We start from the raw sequence: 20,350 nt of genomic DNA, 5'->3' as shown, positions 1-20,350 counted from the left end.
ATGGTCATTTCTAAGCTTTCAGAATTTATTCCTAATGACTCAAAAGGTTTAAGTTATTTAATTATGATATTAAATATGATCCTACCAAGATTTTAGTATAATGACAAATGTGGAAAGTGTTTAGTAAATGATTTAAGCAACAACCTTCCATTTGGGTTGTATATTCCATTATTTAGATTTTGTGGCCCTGGCATCAAACTACAAGAACAATTAAAGAGAGGTGATAAAAAATATCTGTATAAATCCATTATACAAACCCTGTAGGTAAACATGATATATTTTACAGAGACAATAAAAATACAGCTTGTACACATATTGTAAACAAGGAATTCAAAAATAAATAATGAGGAAAAGGTATTGCTAAAATCCATTATAGGTATCTGAAAAATTATGACAATTAAGAGCTGCAATAGCAATGAAAAGCAAAATACATTATGTATGAGTTTGAAATCAGAATGATGTCTTTAAAAACTTTATATGACAAATATAAGCAAGATGTGCTGAAATCAATGAACTACGTTTTCCATTCGTCTTAATGAGTTGAAATTCTTCTTTTATAAATTCATCATGTACTCGTATAAACATGAAGCTACTTAATGATAAAAGCAAGAAAATCAAAGAAGGTAAATGAATGGAAATGATTTCAAGAAAAACATAAATACAAAAAATCAAACATTCAATAACAGAACATATTCCTGGTTGTATTTTTCAATAACATCTGCTCTCGCAGAGGTAGGTATTGTACGTTCTTTGGCACGAGAAGCAGCAGGTGTTGCAAAAGCTGTAATTGATGCAGAGAAGAATAAAGAAGAAATAGAGGTACTAGAAACGCATAACATGGCAATGGGAGTAACGCGTGATGGAAAAACAACACGTAGATGATCACAAAACTAACACCGTTAACCAACTTCGACAAACAGATGTTGAAGTAAAATTAAAGACATATAGCTTACAGGAGTATGTACCAGAGATGAATTACCTAAAAACTTAAAGATAGAGAGCGTTGTGCTTTAAATTTAGATAAATCTAAAAATCTTGGAGCGCATTACATACTTCATTGAAAAGATGAACATGTTAAATATGCGTTTGACTCTTATGAATGTATTCCACCAAAACCATTAATACAATATCCTGGATTCAAACAGCTATTTTCATTATGATAATCGTATACAAGATGTTAGTACTGTTATTTGTGGTCATCTTTGTGTTAGAGTTTTAAAAATATTAAGCAAATGTTGTTCTTATAGTGATATAAAACATATAATAAAATGAGTAAAGTACAGGCTTAATATCTTTTAATGGATCATTAGCGTAAAAGTTTTCCGTCAACATGGAAGATATACATAACGAGATTAAAATATATGAGAAAAAGTAGCCGATTTATCCGAAAGGTATTATTTCAATATATATCGATTTGATCAACAATCTAAATCGATTTGATTAATTAATTACTAGATATACTACTCAGTATACGTAAATATAGAGAGAGATTCGTTACGTAAGATACAACCAAAAATGGCATTTGGCAGAATTTATACAGGAAAATGATATCGGATATTACCACCCTGATTACGTAGATGAAAGTAGAGATCGTGACCTAAAAATATATTGCATGATTGCATATAAAGATTTAACTTTCAATTCTATCGTATATAAACATTGCAAAATACAATTATTCTAGAAGAGATTTGTGTGTTAAATAAAGTTTTATTAAATATATCAAGAGATTAATCATCAGTGCTAAACATTTTAAAATTATGAAAAGAATATAAATATTCAAAGTAATATGATGATATTTATTTAATACATGTCCACTTTAGATCATAATCCATTATATTTCCTACTTATGGGTCAAACGCTTCTGTATATGAGTTTTAACAATTGTTATCTCCTTTTTGAGAACATTATTTTGGTAAACGGAAAGAATTTATAAATATGAATTATGTTTTGTATTGTCTATTTCGACAACGTAATACAAGTGTTGATACTGAGTTTAAAAATTGAGAAATACGACACTGAATTGAAAACATGATTTGAGAAATTAGGTTTGGAATTACTGTTTGCTATATAGGTAACACGGATATATTTGGTAATGTTACAGTTAGGAAAAGTAGTGTTCCAAATATATGCATTAATGAGGAGCAAGTTAAACCATTGAAGAACTTAGGTGATATTCCTTAAAAATGATGTGTATAAAAATAAAACTGATTCTAGATTTCCCAAATATGAGTCATTTTTGCTATAGATATGAACTAAATAAAATATTTACAAATCGAATCATCAGTAGATTTTAAAATACAAGATTAGTTAGCAGAGTTAATGATGTTAATCAACAAGACGTAGGAACATTAAAACGACTTGAGTCAATAAATAGTAAAAAAAAATAGAAATTGACAGAATAGAATCTGAAGATATATTAAGATCATTACGAGACGCACATATAAAGAAAGATGATATCGACACTAAGATGTTTGTTACAAACTGAGATTTTCAAATGATGAAGAAAGATACTTTTAACCTAATTATGAAGAAAGAAACAATAAGCCTATAATTTCGTTTGAAAGTCAAAATGATAAAGGTATAATCTTGAGAATATTTAATATCATTCATTGTTAAAATTTTTCCTGTAATGGAAAAATAATTCATATGGAATTAAGCATTGATAAATACTATTGAACTATAATTTTAAACAATATTATATTTCAAACTCTTCATTTGGCATTAAAAATGAGGATTTACGTTCCAAATACAAAATAACTCTGCTACGAAATAAGTTCAATTATTATATGTTATACATATATACAGGAACAGAAGTTTCGTGAAATATTACATTTAGAATTCCATTTGCTAGGAAATAAATATTGACATGGTTAGTAATTATCTGAAACAGAACAATTTTACGAAACACGAACTAGAATAACATTACAGTTAGATAATATCGCTGAAAATTGCGTAGTTGTGATAAAATATGTTGAAATGCTAAAAAGTGAGCAAATAAATTGTGCTTAAAGAAGCTACACACTTACCATGTAGATTACTAAGAAAAATGTCAAAAATCCATTCTGTAAAAATAAAATTTATCTACTGATTATATTTTTATAATGGTAAGATAATAATACATATGGAATTACATCTTAACAAATATTTTGTAAATAGAAATTTAAAAGATGCTTGAATTGAAGGTTTTCCTCATAACTTTAATACAAACGATATAATATTTAAACAAAATAAAAATTCTAATATTGAGGAAGGTAAATTATTATTTGTTACAATGTACATAGAGAGAGAAGATAAAGATCGAGTTGACTCAAATGATGAAATTAGGAATTTTTATGATGTAATATTAAAGTGGTGAAATTTATTATCTTCTACAATTTCCTGTATATTATTGTATTGTACCAAATGTATAAAAGCTGCTAACACAAGAAAGATACAATTAAAATAGAACGAACAAAAAATAGAAAATATATGATATGAATATAATATTAAAGTACACAGAAATATTGGTTTGAGACCGGGCGAAGTAAATAAGAAAAATGTGCAAACAAGATTAGAAATTATGTATAAGAAAAAATACATGCTAGTTAAAGTCAAACTATAAGATCGGTTATTATGTTTATATAAGTGTTCTAAAGGTTTCTTTGAGAAAGTATATGCACATAATTACTCAATAAAGGTTTTTCTTATGAGTGAGGCTATTCGTATGACTCCACCAACATGTAGATTAAAAGATCTAAATAACGAAGAAGTTTAATGAAGATTTTGTAAAGGAATGAAATGAAATGAATGTTTTAGGTCCGACAATGGTAACGGCTAGGATAAAAGAGATGGAAAAGATTTTACCAATCTTAATTATTAAAAACTATATACAAAGATGAGTATGTTGTAAGAAAGTTTTACATAAGAAATGTGGTAAGGTATGTATTAAATGGTCAGTATTAGATTAGATAATAGATAGAGTTGCACAGATAAAGACAATAATGTGTTGTACTTTTTTGTATTTATAAAATAGTATAGTTCAGGATGTGAATATGGTTCTGAATGAAAGTTTGAGCACGTAGACATCTTCTTCAGAAATCGTTAGTACATGTCTTAGTGATTACTTTTACTTGGGTAAACATCCAACAATTGGTACGTTTTCTGATTATGATGTTATGAAACACGACGGCTCCTTAGCCACAAAAATATCCATATGTAGGCTATCAGCAGAGGTCCTAGTAAGTATGTTTTTATTAATGTCAACATACATTTCCCTGGGATGATATCATTCAAGATGGTGGCTGCTTAATCAAAAAATTATTCTTTCTTCTGCTAATATTCAATTGATTAACATACAATTATAGTTCCTTTTTCAGGATTGCTTAGCAGGGATCCAATAAGTATTTTTTCACTAAGTTGAACATCCAACAAATTTCTCAGTGACGACGTCATCCAATATGGAGGCTGTCATCCTGTAATATTTTATTGAAATTAACACAGAATTTTGCTATAATTTTTCATTATTGTAAAACAAATGTTCTTCTTACTAGTTTGAATTTAATAATGCACGCGAAAATTATTCACATGTAAAATCATCAAAGATGATCGCTGTTCAATCACTGAAATTTTCATATTGCTAGTAATATTTGACTACGCATAAAAATTTATCAGTATGTTGTAGTAACTATTGAAGAAGTAAATATCTCAAAATTAAACGTTAAATAAATAAATAATTATGAACAGTCGAAATTATTCTGACTTTATAAACATTATTAACAACATCTAACATTAGTTTTCCTTACAAACCAATTTTGTTTACAAGATGAAGTGCATCATAGTATATGAAAAGCAAACCAATGCAATAAATTACTATGAATATTTTCATCAGCTTTTTAAGATAATTTTCCCTTAAAAAAAGATTTTTACAAGTTGAATACAACTTGTTTAAACTCTTACACTTTCAAAAGGAACAGCGTTTTGTCTTACTTTTCTTAAAAATACATGTGGAGTTTGAACATGTCAAACCAATACGTGATCCAATGAACACCCTAGGATAATGCTGTAAGTTTTGTTTTAGTATCAAACAATCTTCTGTCACTTTGAAACCAAATAACAAGTGTCTAAGTGAACAACTGTATCACTAAACAGAGCAATTCAATTAACGTACAGAAGTAACACCTTAATAAGTGTTTCTGAACAGTCCTGTTTGTAGTTGACAAATCATCAATTCCTATATTCTTCTTATGATAGCATTGTCAAATCCTAAATTAATATACAAGTGTGCAATTGAATCCTTTCTTCAGTAGTTGTACTAAGTGGTCGGCAGCTTTTAGGCTTCTCCGAATACAATGAATTGCTGCTTTCTTAGTAGAGAAATAACGTATATTATCTGACTCTGACAGATCATGTATTGCTGGAAGCAATTCGCACAATTTACACAGGCCTTGTCCCATTATTAGGTTAAAGTCGTATGGAATAACCAACTCCAAAACGCACCCACATTTCTGGTAAAGTAAGTCGATGAGGAATAGGCCAATGAATCAATGCTAATACCATAATGTCGCTGATAGCACTAATGAGAACAACTTTCGTGAACCCACACTAGGGTGCGTGCTTAGAATGAATCACATTCTGAAGTCCGCCTCAACTACTAGTAAGCCATTTATTACTGGATTATTAATTTGTATTCCATTTTGCACAGAGGTACAGTTGAATATTATCTTCATCACCAGCGAAACTGCTAAAGGTGTGGTTGGTAGTAATGTTTCTTCAATCATAAAAGACATTAATATTTTCACAACAGTCCTGTAATAACCATTTCTTCCTCGGAAATCCTCAGAAAGCATTGAGTTGTACGGTTAATGGAATGACTTCTCAGATTGAGGCTATATCCATAACAGAAACACTATTTTGCCTTCATAGTCTATCGTCTTCTTTTCCTGATAGGTTGTGGTAGCTGTCGAACACAAAACCGACCCTTCTACAGTTTTTCTGTGATATATTGAAGTTTATATGTCTTCATAATCATTATAACATACAGAAGACCATTGCTTATCAGTTAATGTATTTAATACTTCATCTGACAAGTTTACAACATACCCTCAGAAAATGTCGTGTATACGGTACTCGTTATTTCCTTTAGTAGCTATTTTTTGGATAAATGATTTAACACATAAACAGAAATGGAAAACTTAGATCTTTGTCACTATAATCATCATAAGTATAATAATCATCAATATATTTTACGATAATTAAATAAGTACTTACATGATTAAATACAGGTTTAAATATAATATTTTTAAAGATACGACATATTCGCTACAGCTCTTCTACGAAGAAATCTAAATAATTTCATTTATAATGATTTGCTATATAAAAATAAATTAAAATTAAACAATAGATGTAAGAAACGGTAGCATAGGACATTTAAATAAATATTTCGTAATTCATTTCAAGAAATGATGCAAAGAAAGTGGGATAAAAGATTATTTCCGACTAAGGCAAGTTAAACCGGTTGATTTTATTACGCAATATGAACAAAATAACCAACATTAAGACATCTTATATAATATGTAGATGAAAGATCAAAAATACAAACCAAGATGACGTTATAAAACACACGATTAGCAAAGTAGAGTCTAAATATGTGTAGACTATATGAAAAATAGCAGTAGTGTCATTCTTATGCTTAATAAATCAAACTTCAGAATGCGGAAACAGTTCTCTAAATTAAAGAACTAATCTCAAGATTTTATTTATCACTTCAGAAGAACTTAATTGGAGATACATTTGATACTTCCACCCACTTTCGTTTTCCTTCGTTAATCGTTTATATATATACATACATACATATATATATATATATATATATATATATATATATATATATATATATATATTGGAGAAGTATATCTAACCAAAATGTAACTACTTATCACGATATCGTAAAACCTTATACAGATAAATAAAATAGGAAAAATAGATGAAAAATGTGAAGGAATATATTCAATACTAGCAGCGTTCACCCCGCTTCGCTGCGGTCACCCCGGAACGCAATAAACTTTGTTACTTAGATAATTTTTACTTTTTCGCTTTCAAGTGATATGATAAAAACCATAGAAGATTGCAGTAAATCTTAACATTATATCGCCTGTCATTTATGTTAACCCGCCCCGCTTCGCTGCGGTCATCCCGGTGCTGGCATATTGTAAAAGTGTCTGTAAAAATAAGCAAATCAATTAAAAAATTTTAAACAGAAGATTCAAGCTATTTTCCGCTGTATATCGCCTGTCATTTATGTTAACCCGCCGAGTGACACGGTCATGCGGGTTGCATATAAATACGTTTATTTTTACCTATGATGAACTAATAACAAAGGATTTGTACGTTATGGACACTTGAATGGTCAATTATCTCAAGACACTGGTAATTAAAAATTAAAGTGATATGATAAAAACCATCTAGGGTTCAAATCCTAATAACCCCCCAAAAATGAAAGAAATTGGTTCAGCCGTATTAGCGTGATGAGCGGACAAAGGATTTTGTACGTTCTCTTTTATATATATAGATGAACCCACATTTGCATTAAAATAGAAAGATTATAATGATCCCTCATTTATTAGTCACAACATACACTACTACAGGCCGAACATATTCTGTATGCATTTTTTTAATGAAATTTAAAATAATAGAGATTGGTTTACATCAGAAATGGCAACTGGAGTAAATAGTCAACAATAAGCGCTATTAAGTTCTATATAAAAAATACAATTTTGTTACAAATTCGCGAGCCTTCTTTTATAAAAGTTTACTTATCAAGACATCATTTATAAGATCATTTAGAAACAGATTTAGTTGGAATTTGGTTTCAAAATATTACGACTTTATAGAATGTGAAAGACAAAAAAAATTAAATGAGTTTGGTGACCTAATAGATTAGGAATGATCTTTAAACCATGTGAACCATCATTAATGTTTGGAAATAAGCAAAGAGCTGCAGATGTAAAACAAAATCTTTCTTATATAATTAACGATCCAGATGAATGACAAACAGTGCAACTTAATTTTAAGAAGTGAAAAAAGTAGAGACTAGTGTTGTAAATTTTCCGGAAATTTTGAACCAGTTGATAAAAAACCGTTTTTCAGGCTTCTTTCCGGAAAATTGGAAAAATTGTGAAAATAAGAAAAATCTTTTTATGTTAACTTTACTAGTAATGGAATAGTTTTTTTCCAATGTGTGAAAGTGTAAGTTGAGAAACTTTAATACTGCGAATATTTAAAAAAGAAGCAATCGAAAATAAAACTGTTGTAATTATTCTTGAAAATTAATAGTCTGCACTCATTTCCTTTATATATTTTTAAATGGTTTATTCGTGTTTGTGCATTAATTACAGGACTTTAACACCTGCATACACATCTACCATCATGAAGTGTTTGTATTGCAACAAATAGGGTTCTTGAATAAAACTGAGTTCTTCGTATGCGCTTTGATCTGGTGAAATTTTGTTAATTTTAACCAAATGATTTCTTAAGAGACACAGCAGTAGGCAAATGTCACTAATGCTCATGCACTACAACATATAATTACAATTATTAAATATTCTAATATAGACTTTCATATAAACTTTATGCACAAAATTTTGTATGTAAACAAATACCTGTTTTCTAGAGTGACAAATTATATAAAAATGAGAGTGACTATATTTGTAACTTAAACAACTTTTGAACCACCAGACATCTCGATAAAATTTTCAACATAGAAAGGGTTCAGACCTAGGATGTTTTTTTTTATCATTTTGCTTTGAAAGTGCAACTTTGAGAAAAGAATGTTTTTTGTATATATATAACGACCGATATTAGTGCCGAATCCGTAGTTTTCAGGGTTGCTAACGCCAATAGTGACACTTCCGATGCCGCTTAAATCCAAATTCAACACTGCAACTTAGGGAAAGTGTACAGTTGGAAACCAAATGATTTTTTAAGTTAGACAGCAGTAGGCCCTTAAAGTATTACGTTCCTTTGGAATCTGTGGCTTCACGAGACATGGACCTACATGAAACTAAAATAACGTGAGAACTGAATCGCATATTCTTACATAAGAAACTGAACAATACGAGGCACTTTGCAATATTGTACTTTTTTTCCATGAGTAATTATTATGCATACTTCTTTCTGCTGTATTACCTATGTTGTATGTAAGGCAACCCAAATGCATAAAAAGCATAATAGCAATTTGCACATATGTTTGGTACCTTGAATATGGTTGTGATTGTCAGGCCCGTATACAGGGGCTCTAGGGGCCGGCCCCCTAAATTTTTACTGGCCCCTCCTAAAATTTTCACGGTAGGCTTACAAGTGAACTATAATATGGTGATGAACTATAATGTGGTTGGATCGGCACCCCTAAATTTTGGGGCTGGCTACGGGAATGCTACGAGTCCATAAGAAACTAATTTTAAAAGCATAATAAAACAAAACTTTAGAAAATAAAGATAATTTAAAATGTATAGCACAATTCTTCGAAAATTCTATTAGGACAATTCTTGAAAAATTCTGTTTAACTGTAAGTTCAGCATACTGTATTAATATTTCTTAAAACCAATATTTGTAACCATACAGTTCAGCTCAGTCAATTTTTAAGAAGAAATTTTTAACTTTTCAAATGAACCTCGCATAAAAGTGCTCTCAAGAATTTTTCTCTCAGCCAACAAACGAATGTGCATATATGTATGTACATTTTGTTTGCGACGGAGATCGCAAGAGTTTCTCTCTCCTTCCCATATAAGGAGCTAAAATCCAGCACAATGGACAAACGTCGTCTCTAAAAATGCCAATGTATGGTTTGTCATAGTTATTTTTAGCTTTTGACATCACCTAACTGCGTGGCAAGACGAACTGTTGCTTAGCAACAAGACGAGACGGAAAGAAAGGGTGCAGTAGTCTGACGACGACTTTGATAGGAGGCAACCATGAATGAATTAGGTGGTACAAATATACGACAAAAATGAAGCATTTGTTACATACGTTTAGTAAACTTCTACTTAGAAACTAGAACGAACCACCGAAATGAACGAGCGACGTTGAATAATATTGTTAACAAGTATGAATAAAGTGATTTTGGCAGAATGGAGCTGGAGAACGGCATGCAATTCAATTCACCTTAAGGAAGATGACAGGAGAGCAACCCGCAACCTACAGGACATCACCCCCGGATATCCAATACAGTCTCCCTTTCTAGTGTCAAAGTAAGTGAACAGTGCTAGTGAAAGTGTAAAAATCAGGAATGTAACGAAATATAACGAATAATTCGTGTCAACCGCGACATCCGCGTCTTTCGTATTAAATGGGCTTAAAATATTGGTTATTTGAAGTGAAGTGCTATTGCTAATGTAATATTTGTTTGTGAAGTTCAAGTGTTAATTAAAAGAAAAATCCAAAGGTTGAGTATCCTTTCAAAATAACAATCATGATCTAAATTCATATATGTTAATTTTAAGGAACAACTTAATTCATTTTTCTTTACAGCACGAGTGATTAGCGCCTATGCAACTTAATAATACGCGTATTAATAAATTGCATCAGCGCTAAATGTACAATTAGAATTTATTTTATGTTGGTTCACTAAAACGTTCTGGTTCGAACTCCTAAGTTGTGGGTCCAGTGGATATACGGTAGGCTGAAATGAATGATGCAATTGTTATTACATATTCAAGGAGATATATTAGTGAAAAAGGATCGAATCCCGGACCATGGTAGATGTCCGACCCCACCTAGGGACCTGTAGGATCTATGTACTGCAATTAAAGTCTTTACTCTGGCAACGCACACATGGGGATCGAACCCAGTACTATCACAATAAAAGGCGTACCGGACAAGATACGGACCCACGCGGGTCACAATAATGGCTTTGCCGAACAGGGACAAACAGGAATCGAACCCGTCCTGTCACAATAATGGCGCCCGAACAGGGACAGAACTCCTGAACCTCTAAATCGAAACTAGTAATTTATGTACTGGAACGTTTGATAAAACCACATAAAAGTGACGCTAATTGTATTTTTGATCAAGGTAAATTGTAGTGCCTTTTTAGTACTTTTTCATTTTGTTGTTTGGATTTCGTAAATCAGTCATCAAGTATGTGAACGGAGAAATGGTACCTGTCATGAAGGAAATGCGAAAATTTCTAAAAGAAAGAGAGTATGTAATGGTAGAAATGCAATTTAGATATAGAATAGAACCATTTACATTGCGAGATGTTGAAAATGCTTTGAAGGTAGATCAGGAAGAATCTAAAATTCGTAAAAGAGCTAAACAGGAAGCTGCAAAATTTCTTTTAGAAAGCAATATAAAATATAGAGCAGGAGTTGAAGATAAAATTGTGTCTCAAATGCATGAAATACGCGAATCCGAGCTTTATCGAAGAGTTAAAAATGAATGTGTCTATAAATCAAAATCTGTTACTTTGTCAGACATCAAACGTAAGTTAAACATTGACTTTGAAATTTCAGAGATAGTACGTATTGCGAAAGAAAGGATAGCCGAAAGGATATATAAAAAGTACTTAAGACATCATAAGATTAGTTGTAATAAGGATTCCAGCGATGAAAAGAAGGTAAACTGTAAAACAACATCACAAAAATGGGTTAGGTTTGCTGATTCTCTTGTAAATGTTAATAAGTTAGAAAATGTTCAAAATTACGAAAGTTGTAGAAGGAAAACAACACCATTAGAAAGAAAATTTGCTAAAAATAGCTTAGAATTTGTTGAATATGAGTCCGTAGGTACTTTGTGGGACATTGCCCCCGTAGCTCAGAAAGCATACGCACGAACAGTGAAAAATGAATGTGTTGAAAGTTGTACTATTTTGCCATGTGTTAAGTCTCAGTCAGCACCTATTGTAGTAAATCAAGCTAATATTGAATTTCTTGACAATGAATTTGAACAGGTTGAAGAAATATCTGACAGTGAATTAAAGTTAGAAAATGAAAGCATTTCTGTTGTCAGTCACGTTAACATTGAGTTAGGCCAAGCCAAAGAATTTGTTTTGTCTCTCTCGAATAGCAGTCTAGAAAGAAAAGAAACAGAGAGAAAAAAGAATAACAAGCTCAACCCAGCTGCTTTGCAACTCCTACCAACCATCGAGTTGGTCACGTCTAGTGTAGCTGTGTGTGTGAATGAACAGACAGCTGTTGCCACTATTTGTTTGTTTTGTAAAGGGACAATTGCCATTCACAGAGGCAATGTGTGCGTCACTACAGAAAGGTTTACTAGAGTTATAATAAATTGCGTCGAAAAGGGGAATGAAAGTAGCCCATATGCGCAACCTTGTAGTGTGATGTATTTCTTAGAGGAAAATTGTTTTTATGGCACCTTGCTAACCAGTAGATTTTAATGCGTTCCGTTTCACAAAACTTGTTTATTTTTTGTGTCTGTTAGGGTTGTAAAGATTTGTCGAGTGAAGAGTAGTTCTTTAAGCTGCGAGTTGAAAGTTAAAAACATACAGATGAAACAAATGAACTATGTCATCTTTTGCATTGTCACTTGCATTCAAATTGTGTATTTAGAAAGAAGTAAAAATGGCTTTGTGTCTTGTAGGCCTCATGGTAGTAACCATAACTCAGTAACGTGGGGAAAGAAATTGAAAACCTGTCAAGATAATTTTAGTGGGTTACGAAATGTTGTTTGTCAAAGGGCAAGAAAATATAGTTCACAAGTTCAATATGGCAAAAAGCATCGGCAATATAAAAAGAAAGTACGTAAAGTCAGACGGAAACTAAAAAGAGTTAAACGTATGCTGTATTGTTTTTCAAAATTTTCCAAGTATGTTCGTAAATGTTCTTTAAGAAATAAATGTAACAGTCACATCAATGCTCAGACAAGTGACCGAAGTTTAAAATTGAATCACACTAGTAACTTAGCAATCCATGGCGTAGTAAATAGGTCAGGTGCTGACCACTCATCACCTACAAACAAATATCACGAACCTTTTCAGGAAGAATGTGGTAATCGGGTGAATAAATCTTTTACGCACAAGCGATTTGAAAGTGAACGTAATAGGAAAATTAAATGTCAATCGCCAACTGTTGTCAGTGATGTGCTATCAGCTGATCGTGACGTCATAACAAAAGCTAAGCATACAGGTAAATGGAAAAACCTAATGAAAAGAAAAAAGCAGTCTAGTGTTCAACCTAAATATAGTAAAATTGGTGCACAGCGAAAATTATCACAAAAGAAAAGTAATTGCAACTCAAGCAGTGATAAATTAGTCAATTTCTTGTGCTATGCAGCAGTCATACATGTTGAGAAACCATTCACGCTATTTGTTTATTAGCAAATGAAACCTTTGAAAATTGTTTTTGTGTTGAAAAAGCCTCGAGTAGGTGTAGGATAAAAACAAAAAACTTCGTTAAGCCGGATTGCTTGTACTGTATAAAACCGACACTTGCAATGGTTTTGATATTTCAAAAAAAAAATCTTGATATTTCAAACATACGTAATATGAAATCGTTTGTAATAGCATATTTTTGTTAATGCTTCACCACGAAATTTAATTTTTTGAATCATAGGAAATATAGTATTTCTTTTCGAAGTGCTAGAGTGCATTTGCGTAATGAAAATTATCAAATATAGTGAAAAGAAATAAATTTGCGTAGTGAAGATGTGGAAAATCTCTAGTGGGTATTCCATCACAGTGTTGCAATTTTTCAAAATTAAAATGTTTTGAATCACAAATTTAAATATTTTGGTGAGAAACCATTCGGTAATAAATCTGAATGATCATATTTGAAACTAATTAGTGAATTTTCTCAATTTCTAAATTATAACTGTGCGTCAATTAATAGTAATGTATACTTACGATGTGTTATGTCAATTTATTTGTTTTAATCAAGCAGTATGCCTCTGGGATTAGTAATCAGCTGAGGATACTTGAAGTTTGGTGTGGTAAGTTATGGTCGTTATCTGTACCCACCTTCATGACGCGTCGTTCAGATGAAACGAATATATAATGAGACATCTTATTATAAATGAATACCAAGTAAGTTGTGTATGTGATAATTGTTAGCAACTATTGTTGCATTTACTTTGTATTAATCTTTTCGTTGAATACGAAAACATTTCAAGTCTTAACTTGAAAACATGGAAGCAAAGGTTCCTCCAATATTATGGGTTATCCATATTATGTAATGCCCGGAGTAGGCAATTTTCTTATTAGTCCCCTATATATTATTTTTAAATTTTACTCAAATATCCTATCTTTTCACTTTGCTTCGGGGATGGAAATAAATGACATTTTGATGTGGGTAGGTATCTTCAAAATTTCGGAGAGCAGACACTTTAAAAAGTGTAATGGTCTGACAAACCATCCACTGCTCAGTCCATTCTTGGTCAAATTTTAACCAGAATGTAATAAATGTAAAATATTATGATAAATTAGTATTGTTGTAGAATTAAGTAAAGGTTTTCATACTTTAACCAATATTTTGAAAAATATTTACGTGTGTTCATACTTGAATTTAATTTGTGTGTCATATATTTAGTTCATAGTAGCAATGAGAATTGAAATAAGACTACTACTAATAAAAATATATGAAAATGAATATATATTTGTTGTGTTAATTTTCAAGAATGTTGGAAGTTGTTTTTAATGAAAGTAAATATTGAAAATGAAGGTTTTTGAAAATAGTAAGAAAATAAATTTATGTTATATATAGGAGTACAAGGCACTACATTAGTAAACATTTTAGGTTACAATAATTATTAAATATATTTGTAAAGATAATATTTTGTGTTTAATGGTAAACAATAATAGTAATTAGTTACTTCAATTATTAAACATGTTATTTTAAAGGAAAATAACAATAACTTTGTTTATATTTTGATGTGTTTGAAATTGTGGCACTTAAATATTTTGAAATAACAAATAATAAGATAATGAAAGACATTGATAAACTTTATTGAAAATATGGCCCAACCGTAATCCGAATTTCGTTTCGTATGGCCCACGTGTTCGTTACCGTACTTCCGAATGAACTTTAAAAATTTTTTCGTTACATCATCACAAGAAGACTTAAGTGATGTTAATCCTTTGAAGACCAGTGGATGAAATTTGGTGACGCCAGTGAAGTGATCAGTGTTGCAGGGTTCTGTTTGTTTTTCCTCTTCGATCAAAAAAACAAACGTCCTGTCGAGCGCCTTTGTAACCATACAGTTCAGCTCAGTCAATTTTTAAGAAGAAATTTTTAACTTTTCAAATGAACCTCGCATAAAAGTGCTCACAACAATTTTTCTCTCAGCCAACAAACGAATGTGCATATATGTATGTACATTTTGTTTGCGACGGAGATCGCAAGAGTTCCTCTCTCCTTCCCATATAAGGAGCTAAAATCCAGCACAATGGACAAACGTCGTCTCTAAAAATGCCAATGTATGGTTTGTCATAGTTATTTTTAGCTTTTGACATCACCTAACTGCGTGGCAAGACGAACTGTTGCTTAGCAACAAGACGAGACGGAAAGAAAGGGTGCAGTAGTCTGACGACGACTTTGATAGGAGGCAACCATGAATGAATTAGCTGGTACAAATATACGACAAAAATGAAGTATTTGTTACATACGTTTAGTAAACTTCTACTTAGAAACTAGAACGAACCACCGAAATGAACGAGCGACGTTGAATAATATTGTTAACAAGTATGAATAAAGTGATTTTGGCAGAATGGAGCTGGAGAACGGCATGCAATTCAATTCACCTTAAGGAAGATGACAGGAGAGCAACCCGCAACCTACAGGACATCACCCCCGGATATCCAATACAGTCTCCCTTTCTAGTGTCAAAGTAAGTGAACAGTGCTAGTGAAAGTGTAAAAATCAGGAATGTAACGAAATATAACGAATAATTCGTGTCAACCGCGACATCCGCGTCTTTCGTATTAAATGGGCTTAAAATATTGGTTATTTGAAGTGAAGTGCTATTGCTAATGTAATATTTGTTTGTGAAGTTCAAGTGTTAATTAAAAGAAAAATCCAAAGGTTGAGTATCCTTTCAAAATAACAATCATGATCTAAATTCATATATGTTAATTTTAAGGAACAACTTAATTCATTTTTCTTTACAGCACGAGTGATTAGCGCCTATGCAACTTAATAATACGCGTATTAATAAATTGCATCAGCGCTAAATGTACAATTAGAATTTATTTTATGTTGGTTCACTAAAACGTTCTGGTTCGAACTCCTAAGTTGTGGGTCCAGTGGATATACGGTAGGCTGAAATGAATGATGCAATTGTTATTACATATTCAAGGAGATATATTAGTGAAAAAGGATCGAATCCCGGACCATGGTAGATGTCCGACCCCACCTAGGGACCTGTAGGATCTATGTACTGCAATTAAAGTCTTTACTCTGGCAACGCACACATGGGGATCGAACCCAGTACTATCACAATAAAAGGCGTACCGGACAAGATACGGACCCACGCGGGTCACAATAATGGCTTTGCCGAACAGGGACAAACAGGAATCGAACCCGTCCTGTCACATATTTACAATGTAAAATCTTTGAGAACATAACAATGCAACAATGAAAGGCTTCTTTATACTTCCGTAAACTTTTCGGTGTAATTCTTTAAAGTAGAGAAAAGAAACAAGGAAAAGAAGAAGAAAACTTTAAGCCAACAATGAATAATCAATAGTTTCCTTGTACGTGTAAATGCGCGGTTATGCAAGATGATTCAAAATGGACAAAAAGTGCACAAGAAATCCATACTATGTTGTTATGCGTACCTCTTGAACTTGAACACTTTCTGTGTTTTTTGGTGGCATCTTTTGCCTTCCTTTTCTATGTATATGCACTTCTGAGGAGCACAAAATTGATACAAAAGGGACTCAAGTAAAGCATATCTCTTTACAGTGCATTAAGTAGAAAGTTCGTTAAATATGAAAGAATCTGGTTGCATAAAATATTAATAAATACATCAAAATATTTAGAATATTTAATGTATAGAAAATGTTATACATTATACACAATTAATGTTAAACAATGATTGAAATTAAGAATAAAGCATAATTTAGAAAATGTAAATGTAAAGCACAATTAAACAAAAAATAAAGAGTAATCTGGGTTGCTCTGGTTATATGTTTACAATGTAAATGGCCTAATGGACGCATAGTGATACATCGCACTTACTTCAGGGCTTGTATATTATGGTTTTTGAGCGTACTTATGAGTTTGTTAGCCGTTAATATGTTGTTTCAGAACACTGCTGTTATATATACTATACATTATTCGGCGTAAGCTCTAAACTCCGATAAACAAAATATTTGTATCCTTCCGCTTGTCACAAATACGATTGGCTAGTGATGTATCACTCCCACTCCCCACAGGGAGGAGCAAATTATACACGTGCATTTTGACAATACTGTTTCGTGTTGTCCAGATACTTACAGCAGCAGCAGAAAAGAAAGAAAAGAAACAAGAAAGATTAAAAAAAAGTATTTGAATTTCGCTCGTAAACAATTGTTGCTTAGTGAGTAAAGATTTGCCTTGTTGGTGTTTCACCACAACACTCGCGGAACCGAGATTCATGCCAGTCATCTTTCAAACTTTAAAAGCAGATCACGCGTCCACAGTTGAGTTGGCTCCAGAATTACTGCGCATGCTTAGTGTTTATTTCTATTGTTTCATTAGCCACACTCAATTGTAGTATTATTAGATAATCCGTATTATATTTTTGTCATTTATAATAATATAGCAGTTTTATATGAAGCTTCATAGTAAAAGTAATAATGCAATCACATGACCTATTTTGCGGAGGAGTACAAGCGTTGGTAGGACAACAGCAAATCAGCGAGATTTAGTTTCACGTGGCTTTGTTTATCGCAGTTTAGAGCTTACGCCGAATAATATATAAGTTATCTTTAACAGTGTAGTGCAAACTCAGGTTGGCGACACAAGATCAACATTTATTTTGGGTAAGCTAATCCACAATCTAATCTAAAGTCTACTACCAATATTGTAACACCAAGTTTCACTCACTTTTTTTTAAAGGTAAAATTTATTAGTTCACTAGTTAATCTTGTATTTAATATTTGTACTAGCGGAAGCACAATATCCTACAATCTTTTTTCAGGAATTGGTATATATATATTTAAATTCGTTGCCATCAAAATATGCCATTTATTATCGCTTAATCAGCTCAACGGATTCGGTAAACTAATTAACATACTCAAATATTTTTGTCAGTACGGAGCATATGCATTTTATACAACAGAAACTGCTACGGGCTCGCAAAGTGTGCGTTGAAACACCCCTAGCCATCCCCTTCACTTACGGGAAGGTTGCAGGCTTGTTTGACCCTGCGGGAGAACTCTGCAACGCAATTTATCACGTGTCTCGTACGTAGCCCCTAAGTAGCCTGCAGAATAATTATGCATATGGTCCTTAAGTTGTTCTTCCCGCTGAAACTGTTTACACCGTGGGGCCACCACTCAAGCAAGTTTGGTACCACGAACTACTAAAAGCAAGAAAGAATAAAATCATTTAGAGGGCCTGAATCTGATAGAATTAGCCAATGATACATTTAGCTCCTGCCATTAGCAGAGGACGCAGTTAGTTACAACTCTAGTCGGTAGTGTTGTAGTATCACTTTCGTTGCATTGTGGGCAAAAATAATTTCCATTACTTATATAGGAAGTGGATCATCAGGGTAATCAATGGTGGATATGGTGTGTTTGTCCGATAACAGCTCAAAACTCACTGCTAGCGTATTCACCTTTCCTTCAATTTGTGAACGTTTCAACATAAAGTGTGAAATTTCCTGCCTACGTAGTTATAATAATGTTCACATCAGACGCTTGAAAAGTTAGTTTGTTACGTTACGTTCCAGATTTAGATGAAAGGAAAAGAGAAAAAGAGACCTATGTTAGTGTGCGTGTAAGACAAATATTGTGAGTAAACAATCTGCTGTACGCGAAGCAAACTTACTTGCATGCCTTGCTGTAAGTACTGTTTTCCGGTCTCGTAATGAAAGGAGTCAAATCCCATATACATCTCTCATACTCCTTGTACTTCTTCTGTAACAGAAAATGGAAACCAAACTGTAATCACCATCCACACTCTCACTGTTTTACCTTTTAAAACATCATATGAATAATAAAACACTAACGTTAATTCCTAACAGTCAGTATAGCATGTATGTCAGTTCGTGCATAACGGAAATTACTAATAGTAAACAGTTGAGGTAATATGTATCACTGCCTGCTTCCAATGTGAAAACAGATGAACTAGAGTGCACATACTTTACAGATTTAAAACTATTGTGATGATTTAATCTCTTACTCTCAGTTACTTGTTCCAAATTTATCTCAAAATTGGATAATCTATTGCTTGTATCAGCAAGAAGCTTGGGCGTAACAACTATTGCCTATTATATGTCTCCGTAATACAGCTTTTCAGCTGTGGTGTATGGAGTTCTTGTTTTGATCCTCATGTATGCGTTGTTCTCTGTTTCCTCCTACTTTCTTCATTTCTCCTTTCGTTTCTTATGATCATCAGAGATTCCTTTCGCCTTGTCCACAAACGCGGGATGTTAAATATTAAACGCCACTATTTCTAAAGTAAAATCATAAATTGTCTCTCATAATTTGTTACTGGGAACCCCATAATAATAGTTCATGGTGCAAAAGTAAAACAATCAAAATTTTAGAAGAGGCAAATATATTAGTTGAATCTCGCAAGGTAATTGCATAAAATGTAGCCTCTTTATGCACAGAGACACAAGTTCTCGTAAAGAAAAGATTGAGAAATGTACTTCTTTAACATCTCAGTTTCAATGAAAAAATATGTACGATCCGCCTTTCCTTTTTGTAATGCCCCACACGCTATGTGATGGCATTCCAATTCTGATCGTTTATTTATTCAGTATTATGATTTTGTTGTTTTTATTATTCAATTAATTATTCAATATGTTGTCGTTAATTTTATTTTGTATCTCAACGGAAAGTATATGTTGGCTAAATGGTACAAATTCTGCGCCTCTAAATTTCTTCGTGAAAAGAAAAGGAAGTCATCTTAAAAAATAAACAAACAAATGGTTACTAAGTATAAAAAGAAGCTAAAAAAATGGAAGTTGAATGGTATTCTTAAGAGTTAATTATCAGAAATATGAAAGTTAAAAGTATGCAGTGTTAATTAGTGGACCCACTCCGGGTTCTCACACGCAATTTCCGATGACCATCTTTATGTATTAAAACTGTTGAAGCATAATCAAAATTTCTAGTGGAAACAATGTTATCTACTCTTGCAATATCTGATGGCTGTTTACAACATTTAGGATCTGGATTGTTGATGCCACACAAAGTTATGAATATTTT

The 20,350-nt window shown here is 32.2% G+C and overlaps 1 protein-coding gene across 3 annotated transcripts in view; it reads right to left on the bottom strand.

Moving 5' to 3' along the window:
- Positions 1-20,350, bottom strand: part of LOC145684620 (uncharacterized) — a 214,706-nt gene that overhangs the window by 142,539 nt on the left and 51,817 nt on the right. For 2 of the 3 annotated variants that reach the window (XM_081757008.1, XM_081757010.1), the window contains exon 3: positions 18,963-19,051. The exons of the other annotated variant lie outside the window; for it this stretch is intronic. In XM_081757008.1, the coding sequence (XP_081613134.1) occupies positions 18,963-19,051 (89 nt within the window). The remainder of the gene's footprint in view (positions 1-18,962; positions 19,052-20,350) is intronic. 3 annotated transcript variants of the gene reach the window in all.

The sequence above is a fragment of the Thermobia domestica genome, chromosome 5 (genome assembly GCF_964235325.1).
Source record: "Thermobia domestica chromosome 5, izTheDome1.hap1.1, whole genome shotgun sequence".
Classification (NCBI taxonomy): domain Eukaryota; kingdom Metazoa; phylum Arthropoda; class Insecta; order Zygentoma; family Lepismatidae; genus Thermobia; species Thermobia domestica.
This window is presented reverse-complemented; position numbering and strand designations above follow the sequence as displayed.